The 17286-nt window shown below is 51.0% G+C and overlaps 2 protein-coding genes across 2 annotated transcripts in view; both read right to left on the minus strand.

Moving 5' to 3' along the window:
- The window catches only part of LOC139235632 (zinc finger protein 239-like), a 786713-nt gene that overhangs the window by 727534 nt on the left and 41893 nt on the right, over nt 1–17286 (minus strand). The gene's annotated exons all lie outside the window — the stretch shown is intronic.
- LOC139235401 (zinc finger protein 229-like) overlaps nt 1–17286 on the minus strand; it is a 133449-nt gene that overhangs the window by 32675 nt on the left and 83488 nt on the right. The window contains exon 2 of the mRNA XM_070866533.1: nt 3603–3845. Coding sequence (XP_070722634.1) covers nt 3603–3845 — 243 coding nt within the window. The remainder of the gene's footprint in view (nt 1–3602; nt 3846–17286) is intronic.

Raw genomic sequence — 17286 nt, forward strand, 5'->3', positions numbered from 1 at the left:
TGCCCACATACACTGTTCCCTATAAACACATAGTGCTCACATACACTGTTCCCTATAAACAGTGCTCACATACACTGTTCCCTATAAACACAGTGCTCACATACACTGTTCCCTATAAACACATAGTGCTCACATACACTGTTCCCTAAAACAGTGCTCACATACACTGTTCCCTTTACACATAGTGCTCACATACACTGTTCCCTATAAACACAGTGCTCACATACACTGTTCCCTATAAACACAGTGCTCACATACACTGTTCCCTATAAACACAGTGCTCACATACACTGTTCCCTATAAACACACAGTGCTCACATACACTGTTCCCTATAACTTCACAGTGCTCACATACACTGTTCCCTACAAACACACAGTGCACACATTCAGTTTCCTATAAACACACAGTGCCCACATTCACTGTTCCCTATAAACACACAATGCTCACATACACTGTTCCCGAGAAACACATAGTGCTCACATACACTGTTCCCGAGAAACACACAGTGCCCACATACACTGTTCCCTATAAACACACAGTGCTGACATACACTGTTCCCTATAAACACACAGTGCTCACATAAACTGTTCCCTATAACTTCACAATGTGCTCACATACACTCTTCATAAGAACATGAGAGATAGGAGCAGCTGTCGGCCATTTGGCCCCTCAAGCCAGCTCCGCAATTCAATAAGATCATGGTTGATGTCATCTTGGCCTCAACTCCACTTCGCTGCCCGCTCCCCATAACCCTCGACTCCCTTGTCGCTCAAAAATCTGTCTAACTCCACCTTAAGTATATTCAATGACCCAGCCTCCATAACTCTCTGGGGCAGAGAATTCAAAATGTTCATGATCCTCTGAAAGAAGAAATTCCTTCTTATCTGTTTAAAATGGGCAACCACTTATTCTAAAACTGTGTCCCCTGGTTCTAGATTCCCCCACGATGGAAAACATCCTCTGTGCATCTGCCCTGTCAAGCCCACTCAGAATCTTATACGTTTCAATAAGATCACCTCATTTTTCTAAACTCCAATGAGTCCAGGCCTAACCTGCTCAAACTTTCCTCATAAGACAAGCCCTTCATCCCAGGAATCAATCTCGTGAACCTTCTCTGTATTGCCTCCAGTGCAACTATATCCCTTCTTAAATAAGGAGACCAAAACTGAACCATTACCCGGTACAGTTGTAGCACGACTTCTCTGCTTTTATACTCCATCCCCATGCTCTACTCGGAACTCATCCACGGCAAACGAGCCAAAGGTGGGCAGAGGAAACGTTACAAGGACACCCTCAAAGCCTCCCTGATAAAGTGCGACCTCCCCACTGACACCTGGGAGTCCTTGGCCATAGACTGCCCTAAGTGGAGGAAGTGCATTCGGGAGGGCGCTGAGCTCCTCAAGTAACGTTGCCGAGAGCATGCAAAAATCACGCGCAAACAGCGGAAAAAGCGTGCAGCAAACCAGGCTCCCTGCCCACCCTTTCCCTCAAAGACTATCTGTCCGACCTGTGACAGAGACTGTGGTTCTCGTATTGGACTCTACAGCCACCTAACAACTCATGCTAAGAGTGGAAGCAAGTCTTCCTCGATTCCGATGGACTGCCTATGATGAAAGGCCAACATTCCATTTCCCTTTAACTTCAAACACCACTCACCCAGGCGATCATTCGGAGTGGCGTGTTTCCATCTGTACAGGGGCTCAAATCTGTCCGCAGTTCCCTTGTAAGATGCCCAGTTTTTATAATACAAAGATCATACCCCTGACAATTGACTCAACCCTCCCCCTTTGATTGTACCGTCTTAATCCTGTCTATCTCTGCTAATCTATAGAGTACTTGATTTAATCACTTCTCCATCCTGGGTCAGTGAATAGTCCATCATCACACAAAGGGGTTTTGATGGGAAAACGTTCCGGGTTGAAGGTTGCAGAACGGCTTATTTCTCCAGCAACAATTTCAAAATTAACATATCCAAAGGATCCAGACTGGCTGGAGCCCTGGTCATTACCTGTGGTGTTGATTTGCAAGCCTTGTTAACAGCCTGACCACAGAAGGTCAATGGACTGGACAGTCCTGTTGAATTTAAACACACACATGTCATTGTGTGATCTGATTACTCCAACTACTTCCTTGCTTAGCATATTCATGGTCAATCAATCGTGTCTGCATTCGGTTCATCTCAGAAACTTGTTCATTTAAAATTTCAACATTTCATTTAAAATTCCCATTGGTTCCTCGAAGCTTTGGTCAATTTACAAAACAGCCTTTACTGTACGGCCACTTAACCCTTTAATGTCGGTTCCCTTTAAGTTAAGTGCACTCTTGCTGCAGGACTGGCTACAGTATGGAAGGTTGCATTGTCAGAATATTGACAGAGACAGAGAAACTGGGAGAATGGAATAGAGTCCTTGCAGGAAGCAGGGTGGGAGGCAGTCTAGTCCCGGTAGCTGTGGGAGTTAGTGGGCTTATCGTGAATGTTTGTCGATAGCCTATCCCAGAAATGGAAACAGAGAAGTTGCGGAAGGGAAGAGTCAGAGATAGACCGTGTGAAGGTGAGGGAAGGGTGGAAATTGCACGCAAAGAGAATGGCATTTTCTATTTCTGGGCGAGAGCAGGAAATGGCACCAATTCAGTCATCAACGTACCGGAAAAAGAGCTGAGGGAGGGGACCCAAGTCGGACTGGAACATCGAATGTTCGACATATCTGACAAGAGGTGCTCTGACTGATAAAATGTCCCATTCCCCAGCACCTCGATGAGCAGAAAGGTTCACCTACAGAAGGTAACACAAACCCGTCAGCTTCTCCCTGACACAGATACTGAGGGACAGCGAGTGTCCGGACACTGACCTTTCTCACTCAATAAGGTATAAATTGATCCTATACCTCTCCCCATTAATCCTGGGCTCCACACGGCTCGAATCCTGCTCCTGTTTCCCTTCCTGTAACAGCACTGTGCTCAACCCAGCCCATAATGAGCAGGGCCCAGGGAAGTTGGTTGCTCAGCACTGCAGTGATGTCATAAAGCAGGGCTAGTCAGCCCAGCTGGTCCTCTCCTTGTCCCTTTAAAGGTGGAGAGCTGGGACATCCTGTCTCAACACACATCCCCCTGTTCATACTGAGAGTCCCCTGGGAAGGCCCAAGGCCCAAGGCCCAGAGTGTGGAACACAACCAAGGGGGAAAGAGGAGGAGAGCTGGTGCAGTGTGGGAGATGAGGGAGGAGGGAAGATCAGACAAGGGGCTTTGAGTGGTGGGTCCAGCAGTGAAACTGAACCAAATCAAAGGGAACAAATAAAGATCCAATCCAAGGGAACATGCAACGGGACAAAGCGGAGAAACCACAACTGGTCCAAAAGTGGGAACAATCTCCCCAAGAGGTCGGTCCAGACAGTTAGAAACTCTTCCTGCAGGACTCGGCTTCACTCCAGTGTTTAAAGGCACAGAGCGTGGCCTCACACCCAGGGGTCAATGTGAGAGAATTCCAGGGCGTGAGCACACGCCCAGAAATACCCCAGAGCACTGAAAGCCCACTGGGCCCCAGCACACACTCAGGAAATCCCCGGGGAAGGGCAAATTGAAAACCAGCTTGATGCTCCATTCACACATGGAAGGTGAACGGCCTCTCCCCAATGTGAACTTGTTGGTGTGTATGGAGGTTGGGTGACCGAGTGAATCCCTTCCCACACACGGAGCAGGTGAACGGCCTCTCCCCAGTGTGAACTTGTTGGTGTGTATGGAGGGTGGGTGACCCAGTGAATCCCTTCCCACACTCGGAGCAGGCAAACGGCCTCTCCCCGGCATGAACTTGTTGGTGTGTATGGGTGAACGGCCTCTCCCCGGTGTGCCTGTAGCAATGAGTTTCCAGCAGGGATGGGTAATTGAATCCTTTCTCAGTCACCACATTTCCACGGTTTCTCCATGGTGGGGGCGTCCTTGTGTCTCTCCAGATTGGACGATCAGGTCCACACACACAACACGTTTACAGATTCTCCGTGCTGTGAATGGTGCAATGGTTTTTTCAGGCTGTGTAACTGGTTAAAGCTCTTTCCACAGGCAGTGCACTGGAACACTCACTCTGGTGTGTGTGTCTCGGTGTTTTTCCAGTCACACTGATGTTTGAAATCTTTTCCCTCAGACAGAACAGATAAATATTTCTCCTTCCACTTTCAATTGCGCAGTAAAAAACATGTGGGATTTCATCTTCCCCGATATTAATTGGACAGAAGAGTTAGGTAAAGGGGATTAAGGGGATGGAGTTCCTTCAATGTGTACAGGACTCCTTTCTAACTCAACATGTAAAAAGCCCAACAAGGGAGGATTCGCTATTGGATCGAGTAATGGGGAATGAACCAGAGGAGATAACAGAAGTAAAAGTAGGGGAACATTCAGGCAATATTGACCATAATAGTGACTGTTTACATTGTACATTAATGATTTAGACGAGGGGATTAAATGTAGTATCTCCAAATTTGCGGCTGACACTAAGTTGGGTGGCAGTGTGAGCTGCGAGGAGGATGCTATGAGGCTGCAGAGTGACTTGGATAGGTTAGGTGAGTGGGCAAATGCATGGCAGATGAAGTATAATGTGGATAAATGTGAGGTTATCCACTTTGGTGGTAAAAACAGAGAGACAGACTATTATCTGAATGGTGACAGATTAGGAAAAGGGAAGGTGCAACGAGACCTGGGTGTCATGGTACATCAGTCATTGAAGGTTGGCATGCAGGTACAGCAGGCGATTAAGAAAGCAAATGGCATGTTGGCCTTCATAGCGAGGGGATTTGAGTACAGGGGCAGGGAGGTGTTGCTACAGTTGTACAGGGCCTTGGTGAGGCCACACCTGGAGTATTGTTTACAATTTTGGTCTCCTAACTTGAGGAAGGACATTCTTGCTATTGAGGGAGTGCAGCGAAGATTCACCAGACTGATTCCCGGGATGGTGGGACTGACCTATCAAGAAAGACTGGATCAACTAGGCTTGTATTCACTGGAATTCAGAAGAATGAGAGGGGACCTCATAGAAACGTTTAAAATCCTGACGGGTTTAGACAGGTTAGATGCAGGAAGAATGTTCCCAATGTTGGGGAAGTCCAGAACCAGGGGTCACAGTCTAAGGATAAGGGGTAAGCCATTTAGGACCGAGATGAGGAGAGACTTCTTCACCCAGAGAGTGGTGAACCTGTGGAATTCTCTGCCACAGAAAGTTGTTGGGGCCAATTCACTAAATATATTCAAAAGGGAGTTAGATGTAGTCCTTACTACTCGGGGGATCAAGTGGTATGGCGAGAAAGCAGGAGGGGGGTACTGAGGTTTCATGTTCAGCCATGAACTCATTGAATGGCGGTGCAGGCTAGAAGGGTTGAATGGCTTGCTCCTGCACCTATTTTCTATGTTTCTATGTTTCTATAATATAATACACTAAAGATGATATTGAGAAGGATGAAAACCAGGTTAATAGATGGGAGAAAAGCTGATTTTGAGGGGCTAAGAATAGAACTTGGGAAAATAAAATGGGCAACAATATTGGTAAAAAAGATTGTAGAACAGCAATAGGAAACATTTAAAACGGTGTTCAACAGAGTGCAGGAACAATATATTCTGCTAAAAGGAAAGAACAAACTAAATACTAATGAGACTCCGTGAAAGAATAAAACCATAAGGGAACAATTGAGGGTAAGGAAAGAGGCAGACATTAAGTACATAGACAGCAGGGGCATGCATGATAAGGGAGAACACACAAGAAATAGAAGCAGGATGAAGCCTGCTCCACCATTCAATAAGATCATGGCTGTTCTGATCTTGGTATCAACTCCATTTCCCTGCCCGCTCTCCATAACCCTAGACTCCCTTATCGTTCATATATCTGTCTATCTCCACCTTAAATATATTCAATGACCCAGCCTCCACAGCTCTCTGGGGTAGAGAAGTCCACAGATTCATGACCCTCTGAGAAGAAATTACTCTCATTTCCATTTTAAATGGGCGACCCCTTGTTCTGAAACTATGCCTCCCAGTTCTAGATTCCCTCAAGAGGAAACGTCCTCTCTGCATCTACCCTGGCAAGCCCCCTCAGAATCTTACACATTTCAATAAGATCACCTCTCATTCTTATCAACTCGAATGAGTATAGGCCCAACCTGCTCAACCTTTCTTCATAAGACAACCCCTTCATTTCAGGAATCAACCTCGTGAGCCTTCTCTGAACTGCCTCCAATGCAAGTATATCCCTTCTTAAATAAGGAGGCCAAAACTGTACACAGAACTCCAGGTGTAGTCACACCAATGCCCTGTACAGTTGTAGCAGGACTTCCCTACTTTTATACTCCATTCCCCTTGCAATAAAGGTCAACATTCCATTTGCCTTCCTAACTACTTGCTGTACCTGCATGTTAACTTTTTGTGTTTCATGTACATGGACCCTCAGATCCCTCTGTAATCTCTCCCCATTTAAATAATCATGTGGTTTTTTATATTTCCTACCAAAGTGCACAACCTCACATTTTTCCACATTATATTCCATCTGCCAAATTTTTGCCCACTGAGCCTGTCTATATCTTTTTGCAGTGTCAAACTTGATTTCCCTTTCATAAAACCATGCTGACTCTGCTTGACTGCAATATGATTTTCTAAATGTCCTGCTACTACTTCCTTAATAATGGACTCCAGTATTTTCCCCAAGGACAGATGTTGGACTAACTGGTCTATCGTTTCCTGCTTTCTGTCACACTCCTTTCTGAAATAGGAGTGTTACATTTGCAGTTTTCCAGTCCGCTGGGACCTCTCCAGAATCCAGGGAATTTTGGTGGATTACAACCAATACATCAACTATCTCTGTAGAATTCTCTCCTGATACAAGATGATTAGGAGCGATGTCAAAAAAACAATTAGGAAGGCAAAGAGGAACCATGAAATTAAATAGTCAAGGAACATAAAACAAAATAGCAAAGTCTTTTATAGGCACATCAATAAAAAGGACGGTTGGAATGGCAATAGGGCCATTAAGGGATAGACAGGATAATATAACAGGTAACTATAGAGAGATGGCAGAAATATTAAATGATCATTTTGCCTCAGTATTTACCAGGGAGATAGAACAGGTGGACATGACGTTGGATGATGAGATTAGTAATGAGTTAAGTGCATTTAAAATAAATGGAGGGGACATAATAAATAAACAAATCAACTCAAAGAAGTTAAAACCCCTGGTCCAGATGGATTGCATCCACGCATTTTTAAAGAATCAAGGGAAGAGATAGCAGAGGCATAACTACACATAGTTAATCATTCGTAATAATAATAATGTGTCAGAGGACTGGCAGGTAGCTAATGCAATACTTATATTTACAAAGGGGGACAGAACATGTCCAGGGAATTAAAGACCAGTCAGCTTAACATCGGTGGTAGGAAAATAATGGAATCCCTACTAAAGGAGAAAATAGAATATCTCGAAATCAAAAATACAATAATGAATAGTCAGCATGGATACCAAAAGGGAAAGTCTTGCTTGACCAACCTGATTGAATTTTCTGAAGAGGTAACAGAGAGAGTAGACAATGGTAATGCAGTGGATGTAATTTAGCTAGATTTTCAAAAGGCCTTCGATAAGGTACCCACAATAGACTGATAAACAAGGTCAGAGAATGCAGAGTCAGGAGACAAGTAGCAGAATGGATCGCTAGCTGGCTTCAAGACAGAACGCAGGGAGTAGGGGTAAAGGGTAGCTATTCACAGTAGCAGAAGATGGGGAGTGGTGTTCCACAAGGATCAATACTGGGACTACTGTTGTTTATAATTTATATCAATGATTTAGACTTTAAAATCAAAAACACAATTTCTAAATTTGCAGCTGACACCAAAGTGGGGTGTGGGGTGGTTAGTCAATACTGAGGAGGACTGCAACAAATTACAGGAGGACTCGATAAACTTGTAGAATGGGCAGATAAGTGTTATATGAAGTTTAACACAGATAAATGTGAGGTATTACACTTTGGTTGGAAGAATGGGGAGGTCACTTATTACTGGGAGGGTGCGAGTCTGGGTGGGACAGAGAAACAAAGGGATCTCGGAGTGCAAATACACAAATCACTAAAAGTGGCACCACAGGTTAGCAAGGCTGTAAAAAAGCAAACCAAGCATTCGGGTTTATTTCGAGAGCGATAGAATTGAAAAGTAGGGAAGTAATACTACACCTGTATCGAACCTCGGTTAGACCACACTTGGAGTAATACAGAGAGTTCTGGTCGCCATATTGTAAAAAGGATATAGAGGCACTGGAGAGGGTGCAAAGGTTTACAAGGATGATACCTGAAATGTGAGGGTATACACATCAGGAAAGGATGAACAAGCTGGGTCTTGAAAAAAGGCTGAGTGGTGAACTAATGTCCAGTGTGCCAAAGGACCTTTCCAGAGAGCCGACAAGCTGCCTATGAAGACCATGTGCAGTCCCATTTTATGGCGGCCAAGTGAAGGGCAAACAACAAACCAGTTTGAGTTCTACGTTATAAAGGTAGTAACCATATCCAGTCTGAATTTTAATTATTTCTTGACATAGAAACATAGAAAATAGGTGCAGGAATAGGCCATTCAGCCCTTCGAGCCTGCACCACCATTCGATAAGATCATGGCTGATCATTCCCTCAGAACCCCTTTCCTGCTTTCTCTCCATACCCCTTGATCCCGTTAACCATAAGGGCCATATCGAACTCCCTCTTGAATATATCCAATGAACTGGCATCAACAACTCTCTGCGACAGGGAATTCCACAGGTTAACAACTCTCTGAGTGAAGAAGTTTCTCCTCATCTCAGTCCTAAATGGCCTACCTCTTATCCCAAGACTGTGTCCCCTGGTTCTGGACTTCCCCAACATCAGGAACATTCTACCCGCATCTAACCTGTCCCATCCCTAAGAATCTTATATGTTTCTATGAGATCCCCTCCCATCCTTCTAAACTCCAATGTATAAAGGCCCAGTTGATCCAGTCTCTCCTCATATGTCAGTCCTGCCATCCCGGGAATCAGTCTGGTGAACCTTCGCTGCACTCCCTCAATAGCAAGAATGTCCTTCCACTGATTAGGAGACCAAAACTGAATACAATATTCCAGGTGAGGTCTCACCAAGGCCCTGTACAACTGCAGTAAGACCTCCCTGATCCTATACTCAAATCCCCTCGCTATGAAGGCCAACATACTATTTGACTTTAAAATTATGGAAGGTTTTGACAGAGTGGATAGAGAGATAATGTTTCCACTTGTGGGGAAGTGCATAACTAGAGGCCATCAATATAAGATAGTCACCAAGAAATCCAATGGGGATTTCAGAAGAAACTTCTTTACCAAGAGAGTGGTGAGAATGTGGAACTCGCTGCCACAGGGAGTGGTTGAAGTGAATAGTATCGATGCATTTAAGGGGAAGCTAGACAAGCATATGAGGGAGAAGGGAATAGAGGGTTATGCTGATAGATTTGGATGAGGAAAGAGGGGAGGAGGCTCGAGTGGAGCATAAACACCGGCATGGCCTGGTTGGGCCAAATGGTCTGTTTCTGTGCCGTATATCCGGTGTAATCCTGTGTAATATGCAGGTCCTGATGAATGGAGTGATTCTGACAGATCTTGATATGATGTTTGGTTTGAGTTTCCCGTCTGCAAATCCTCCCCTTCTAATATCCTTTAAAATGAGTTTACAAATGTCATCACTAAGTACAGGACAGTAATTCAGAACAGACCATTCTAGTTTCAGTGGAACATTTTTCCCTCTTTAGTTCCTCCAAAGCTGTAAATCACTGTCCCACACACACTCGCTCCTGACTGGGTTCAGTTCTGCCTGAACTGATTCCTCTCCCTCCGCTGGAGGTGCTGACTCTGGCTGGGTTCAGTTCTACACTTAATGGTTCCCCTCCCCTGAAGGTATTGACTCTGGCTGGGTTCAGTTCTACTCACTGGTTCCCCTCCCCTGAAGGTACTGACTTTGGCTGGGTTCAGTTCTACACTCACTGGTTCCCCTCCCCTGAAGGTACTGACTCTGGCTGGGTTCAGTTCTACACTCACTGGTTCCCCTCCCCTGAAGGTACTGACTCTGGCTGGGTTCAGTTCTACACTCACTGGTTCCCCTCCCCTGAAGGTACTGACTCTGGCTGGGTTCAGTTCTACACTCACTGGTTCCCCTCCCCTGAAGGTGCTGACTCTGGCTGGGTTCAGTTCTACCACTGTTGGGTTCTCCATTAGAAGAGATAAGGTCAGTGACGGTCTGAGAATTGATAGTGTGGTGTTCAGTCATGGGGTCATGGTTCAGGGGAGGCAGGAGGAGTTGTGTCTCTTCAAGGAAAGTGATAATCATCCCAGCAATCGTGTTTTGCAAACTGACATGAAGTGAGCAGCCGAAGATACTAATATAACACTCTGTGCCTTTGTATTGTGGTTATATTGACTTTTAGCCTGTGTGTGAAATAGGTAAGAATGATTCTTTACAGATGCTCCGTGAACAGTTTCCATTTCCCCATCATTTATAAATGCTGCTTTTAACCCGTGATGTGCGTGCCCTGGGAATTATGCTGCACCTGCCCCAGGAGTCTTTGTGGGGACAGTGTAGAGCAGGGGTGTCAAACTCAATCTGATAGCGGGCTGGTTTGGATTCAAATACACCTCCCACGGGCCGGAGTATTACAGAGGGGACGGGGTTGTAGTGCTGGAGATTGGGAGGGGTGTAGGGGCTGCAGGAGGTTACAGAGATAGGGAGGGATGTAGGAGCTGGAGTTTACGGAAATATGGAGGGGTGTAGGGCTGGAGGAGGTTAGAGATAGGGAGCGGTGTAGGGGCTGGAGCAGGTTACAGAGATAGGGAGGAGTGTCGGCATTGGAGCCGGTTACATAGATCGGGAGGGGTGTAGGGGCTGGAGGAGGTTACAGAGATAGGGAGGAGGTTACAGAGATAGGGAGGTGTGTAGAGTTGGAGGAGGTTAGAAATAGGGAGGGTTGCAGGGGCTGGAGAAGGTTACAGCGAGGGGTGTAGGAGCTGGAGGAGGTTACAGAGGTAATGAAGCCTGTAGTGGGTGGAGGTTACAGAGATGTGGAGGGATATAGGAGCTAGAGGAGGTTACAGAGATAGGGAGGGTTGTAGGGTTGGAGGTCACACAGGTAGGGAGGTTGTAGGGCTGGAGGTTACAAAGATAGGGAGGGAAGTCGGGGCTGGAGGAGGTAACGGAGATGGGGAGGGGTGTACGGGCTGGAGGTCAGAGAGATAGTGAGGGGAACAGGGGCTGGAGGAGATTACAGAGATAGGGAGGGGTGTAGGACAGGTGGTTACAGAGATAGGGAGCAATGTAGGGGCTTCAGGAGGTTACAGAGATAGGGCTGGAGGCTACAGAGATAGGGATGGTGTAGGGGCTGGGAGAGGTTAGAGATAGGGAGGGTTGTAGGAGCTGGAGAAGGTTACAGAGATAGGGAGGTGCGTAGGGGCTGGAGGTTACAGTGATGGGGAGGCATGTAGGGCTGGAGGTTACAGAGATGGGGAGGGGTGTCGGGGCTGGAGGAGGCTGCAGAGATAGGGAGGAAGTTACAGAGATAGGGAGGTGTGTAGGGCTGGAGGAGGTGACACAGATAGGGAGGGGTATAGGGGCTGGAGGAGGTTAGCGATGGAGAGGGTTGCAGGGGCTGGAGAAGGTTACAGGGATGGGTGTAGGAGCTAGAGGAGGTTAGAGAGATAGTGAGGACTGTAATGGCTGGAGATTACAGAGATGTGGAGGGGTGTAGGAGCTGGAGGCTACAGAGGTAGGGAGGGTTGGAGGGGCTGGAGAAGGTGAGAGAGATAGGGAGTTGTGTAGGAGCTGGAGGAGGTTACAGAAATAGGGAGAAGTGTAGGGCTGGAGGAGGGTACAGAGAGAGGGAGGGTTGTAGGGGCTGCAGGATGTTACAGAAAAAGGAAGGATTGTCGGGCTGGAGGTTACAGAGGTAGGAAGGGGTGTAGGGGCTGGAGGAGGTAAGAGATAGGGAGGCTTGCAGGGGCTGGAGCACGTTACAGAGTTAAGGAGGGGTGTTGGTCTTGGAGGAGGTTACAGAGATTGGGAGGGGTGTAGGGCTTGAGGGGGTTACAGAGCAGGAGGGTAGTAGTGCTGGAGGAGGTCACAGAGATAGGGAGGGTGTAGGGACTGGAGGAGGTTACCGAGATAGGGAGGCGTGCAGGGGCTGGAGGTTGGAGATAGTGAGGGGTGTAGGGACTGGAGGTTACAAAGATGGGCAGGGGTGCAGAGCTGGAGGATGTTAGAGAAAGGGAGGGGTGTCGGGGCTGCAGATTACAGAGATGGAGATGTTTGTAGGGACTGAAGGTGCTAACAGAGATAGGGAGTGGTGTTGGAGCTGGAGGACGTTACAGGGATAGGGCAGGCTGTAAGGCCTGTAAGTTACAAAGATGGGGAGGGGTGTAGGGGCTGGAGGAGGTTACCGAGATAGGGAGGGGTGTACAGGCTGGAGAAGGATACAGAGATAGTGCGGGGCGTAGGGGTTGGAGGTTACAGAGATAGGGAGGATTGTCGGAGCTGGAGGAGGTTACAGAGATAGGGAGGTGTGTAGTGGCTGAAGGAGGTTTCAGAAATAGGGAGGTGTGTAAGGGCTGGATGAGGTTACAGAGATAGGAAGGGGTGTCGGAGCTGGAGGGGATTAGAGAGATAGGGAAACTTCCAGGGGTTGCTGGTTGCAGAGATAGGAGGGGTGTGGAGGCTGGAGAAGACTACAGAGATAGGGAGGGATGTAGGAGGTTAGAGATGGGGAGGGTTGCAGGGGCTGGAGCAGGTTTAGAGATAGGGAGGAGTGGAGGAGCTGGAGGAGGTTACAGACATAGTGAGGCCTGTAGTGGCTGGAGGTTACAGAGATGTGGAGGGGTGTAGGAGCTGGAAGAGGTTACAGACATAGTGAGGCCTGTAGTGGCTGGAGGTTACAGAGATGTGGAGGGGTGTAGGAGCTGGAGGAGGTTACAGACATAGTGAGGCCTGTAGTGGCTGGAGGTTACAGAGATGTGGAGGGGTGTAGGAGCTGGAGGAGTTTAGAGATGGGGAGATTTGTAGGACCGGAAGTTACAGAGATAGGGAGGGTTGCAGGGGCTGGAGAAGGTTAGAGAGATAAGGAGGTGTGTAGAAGCTGGAGGAGATTACAGAGATAGGGAGGGGTGTCGGGCTTAAGGGGGTTACAGATATAAGGAGGTGTGTAGGAGCTGGAGGACATTACTGATCGGGGTAGTTGTAGTGCTGGAGGAGGTCACAGAGATAGGGAGCGGTTGGGGCTGGAGGGGGTTCTGGAGATAGGGAGGGTTGTAGGGCTGGAGGTTACAAGGATAGGGAACGATGTATGGGCTAGAGGAGGTTACAGAGATAGGGAGAGTAGAAACTGGAGGTGGTTACAAAGATAGGGAGGGGTGTAGGTACTGGAGGAGATTACAGAGATAGGGAGGGGTTTAGGGCTGGAGAGGGGTTATAGAAATAGGGAGGGGTGCAGGGGCTGGAGGGAGTTACGGAGATAGGGAGGGTTGTAGGGCTGGAGGTTACAAGGATAGGGAAGGATGTATGGGCTAGAGGAGGTTACAGAGATAGGGAGAGTAGAAACTGGAGGTGGTTACAAAGATAGGGAGGGGTGCAGGGGCTGGAGGAGTTTAGAGAGATAGGGAGGTGTGTCGGGGCTGGAGGAGGTAACAGATAGGGAGGCATGTACGGGCTGGAGGTCACAGAGATAGGGAGGGTTGTAGTGGCTGAAGCAGGTCACAGAGATAGGGAGGGGAGAATGGGCTGGAGGAGATTACAGAGATAGGGAGGTGTGTAGGGGCTGGAGGTCACAGACTTGCAGCGGGGTGTACGAGCTGGAGGAGTTTAGAAATGGGGAGGGGTGTAGGGGCTGGAGAAAGTTAGAGAGATAGCGAGTGGTGCAGGGGCTGGAAGAGATTAAAGAGAGAGGGACGGGTGTAGGGGCTGGAGGTTGCAGAGATAGGGAGGGGCGTAGATGCTGGTGGAGATTACAGAGATAGGGAGGGCGGCAGACCTTAGAAAAGGTTACAGAGATCGGGAGGGATGTAGGGACTCAAGGAGGTTACAAAGATAGGGAGGGTTGTACAGGCTGGAGGTCACAGCAATCGGGAGGGGTGTAGGGGCTGGAGGATGTTACAGAGATAGGAAGGCATGTAGGTGATGGAGAAGGTTACACAGATAGGGAGGGTGTAGGTCTTGCAGGAGGTTGCAAAGATTGGGATTGGTGTAGGGCTTAAGGGGGTTACAGATATAGGGAGGTGTGTTGGAGCTGGAGGAGGTTACAGTGATAGGGAGGGGTGTAGGGGCTGGAGGATGTTACAGAAATAGGAAGACATGTAGGTGATGGAGGAGGTTACAGAGATAGGGAGGGTGTAGGTCTTGCAGGAGGTTACAAAGATTGGGATTGGTGTAGGGCTTAAGGGGGTTACAGATATCGGGAGGTGTGTTGGAGCTGGAGGAGGTTACAGTGATAGGGAGGGGTGTACAGGCTGGAGAGGGATAGAGATAGTGAGAGGTGTCGGGGCTGGAGGATGTTACCAAATAGGGACTGGTGTAGGTGCTGGAGGACGTTACAGGGATAGGGAGGGTTGTAGGGGCTGGAGGTTACAAAGATGGGAAGGGGTGTAGGGGCTGGAGAACGTTACCGAGATAGGGAGGGGTGTAGGGGCTGGAGGTTACAAAGATGGGGAGGGGTGTAGGAGCTGGAGGTTACAAAGATGGGGAGGGGTGTAGGGGCTGAAGGAGGTTACCGAGATAGGGAGGGGTGTAGGGGCTGGAGGTTACAAAGATGGTGAGGGGCGTAGTGGCTGGAGGAGGTTAGAGTTAGGGTGGGGTTTAGGGCTGGAGAGGTTTATAGAGATAGGGAGGTGTGCAGGGTCGGGAGGATACAGGTATAGAGAGGGGTGTAAGGGGTGCAGGTTACTGAGATAGGGAGGGGTCTAGGAGCTGGAGGTGGTCAGAGGGATAGGGAGGGGTGCAGAGGCTGGAAGAGGTTACAGAGATAGGGAGGGGCGTAGGGCTGGAGGAGCTTATGGACAGGGAGGGGTGTAGGGGCTGGAGGAGGTTACAGTGATAGGGAGGGGTGTAGGGGCTGAAGAAGGTTACAGAGATAGGGAGGGGTGTAGGGCTGGAGGAGTTTACAGAGATAGGGAGGGTGTAGGGGCTGGAGGAGATTTCAGAGTTCGGGAGGGGATAGGGGCTGGAGGAGGTACAGAGATAGGGAGGGGTGTAGGGGCTGGAGGAGGTTACAGAGTTAGGGAGGGTGTAGGGGCTGGAGGAGGTACAGAGATAGGGAGGGGTGTAGGGCTGGAAGAGGTTACAGTCATCGGGAGAGGGCAGGGTGCAGTGGCTGGGGAAGGTTACAGACAAAGGCAGGGGTGTAAGGGCTGGAGGAGGTTACCGAGATAGGGAGGCATGCAGGGGCTGGAGGTTATACAGATAGTGAGGGGTGTAGGGCTTGAGGAGGTTAGAGATAGGGAGGTGTTTAGGAGCTGGAGGAGCTTAGTGGCCGGGAGGTTTGTATTGCTGGAGGAGGTCACAGAGATTGGGAGTGTTTTTAGGGGCTGGAGGAGGTTACAGAGATAAGGAGGGGAGGGGAGGGGAGGGGAGGGGAGGGGAGGGGAGGGGAGGGGAGGGGAGGGGAGGGGAGGGGAGGGGAGGGGAGGGGAGGGGAGGGGAGGGGGGGGTGGAAGGTAAGGGGAGGGGAGGGGGTGGAAGGGAAGGGGAGGGGAGGGGGTGGAAGGGAAGGGGAGGGGAGGGGGTGGAAGGGAAGGGGAGGGGAGGGGGTGGAAGGGAAGGGGAGGGGAGGGGGTGGAAGGGAAGGGGAGGGGAGGGGGTGGAAGGGGAGGGGAGGGGGTGGAAGGGGAGGGGAGGGGAGGGGAGGGGAGGGGAGGGGGTGGAAGGGGAGGGGAGGGGAGGGGGTGGAAGGGGAGGGGAGGGGAGGGGGTGGAAGGGGAGGGGAGGGAGGGGGTGGGAGGGGAGGGGAGGGGGTGGAAGGGGAGGGGAGGGGGTGGAAGGGGAGGGGAGGGGGTGGAAGGGGAGGGGAGGGGGTGGAAGGGGAGGGGAGGGGGTGGAAGGGGAGGGGAGGGGGTGGAAGGGGAGGGGAGGGGGTGGAAGGGGAGGGGAGGGGGTGGAAGGGGAGGGGAGGGGGTGGAAGGGGAGGGGAGGGGGTGGAAGGGGAGCGGAGGGGAGGGGAGGGGAGCGGAGCGGAGCGGAGGGGAGGGGAGCGGAGCGGAGCGGAGGGGAGCGGAGGGGAGGGGAGGGGAGGGGAGGGGAGGGAGGGGAGGGGAGGGGAGGGGAGGGGGTGGGAGGGGAGGGGGTGGGAGGGGAGGGGAGGGGGTGGGAGGGGAGGGGAGGGGAGGGGAGGGGAGGGGGTGGGAGGGGAGGGGAGGGGAGGGGGTGGAAGGGGAGGGGAGGGGGTGGAAGGGGAGGGGAGGGGAGGGGAGGGGAGGGGAGGGGAGGGGAGGGGGTGGAAGGGGAGGGAGGGGAGGAGGGGAGGGGAGGGGAGGGGAGGGGTGGAAGGGGAGGGAGGGAGGGGAGGGGAGGGGAGGGGGTGGGGGTGGGGGGGGGGGGGGGGAGGGGAGGGGAGGGGAGGGGGTGGAAGGGGAGGGGAGGGGAGGGGGTGGAAGGGGAGGGGAGGGGAGGGGGTGGAAGGGGAGGGGAGGGGAGGGGTGGAAGGGGAGGGGAGGGGAGGGGGTGGAAGGGGAGGGGAGGGGAGGGGGTGGAAGGGGAGGGGGTGGAAGGGGGAGGGGGTGAAGGGGAGGGGTGGAAGGGGAGGGGGTGGAGGGGAGGGGGTGGAAGGGGAGGGGGTGGAAGGGGAGGGGGTGGAAGGGAGGGGGTGGAAGGGGAGGGGGTGGAAGGGGAGGGGGTGGAAGGGGAGGGGGTGGATGGGGAGGGGGTGGAAGGGGAGGGGGTGGAAGGGGAGGGGGTGGAAGGGGAGGGGGTGGAAGGGGAGGGGGTGGAAGGGGAGGGGGTGGAAGGGGAGGGGTGGAAGGGAGGGGGTGGAAGGGGAGGGAGGGGAAGGGGAGGGGGTGGAAGGGGGGGGGAGGGGAGGAAGGGGAAGGGGGTGGAAGGGGAGGGGGTGGAAGGGGAGGGGGTGGAAGGGGAGGGGGGTGGAAGGGGAGGGGGTGGAAGGGAGGGGGTGGAAGGGGAGGGGGTGGAAGGGAGGGGTGGAAGGGAGGGGGTGGAAGGGGAGGGGGTGGAAGGGGAGGGGGTGGAAGGGAGGGTGGTGGAAGGGGAGGGGGTGGAAGGGGAGGGGGTGGAAGGGGAGGGGTGAAGGGAAGGG

Source organism: Pristiophorus japonicus, chromosome 23, assembly GCF_044704955.1.
Source record: "Pristiophorus japonicus isolate sPriJap1 chromosome 23, sPriJap1.hap1, whole genome shotgun sequence".
Lineage (NCBI taxonomy): Eukaryota > Metazoa > Chordata > Chondrichthyes > Pristiophoridae > Pristiophorus > Pristiophorus japonicus.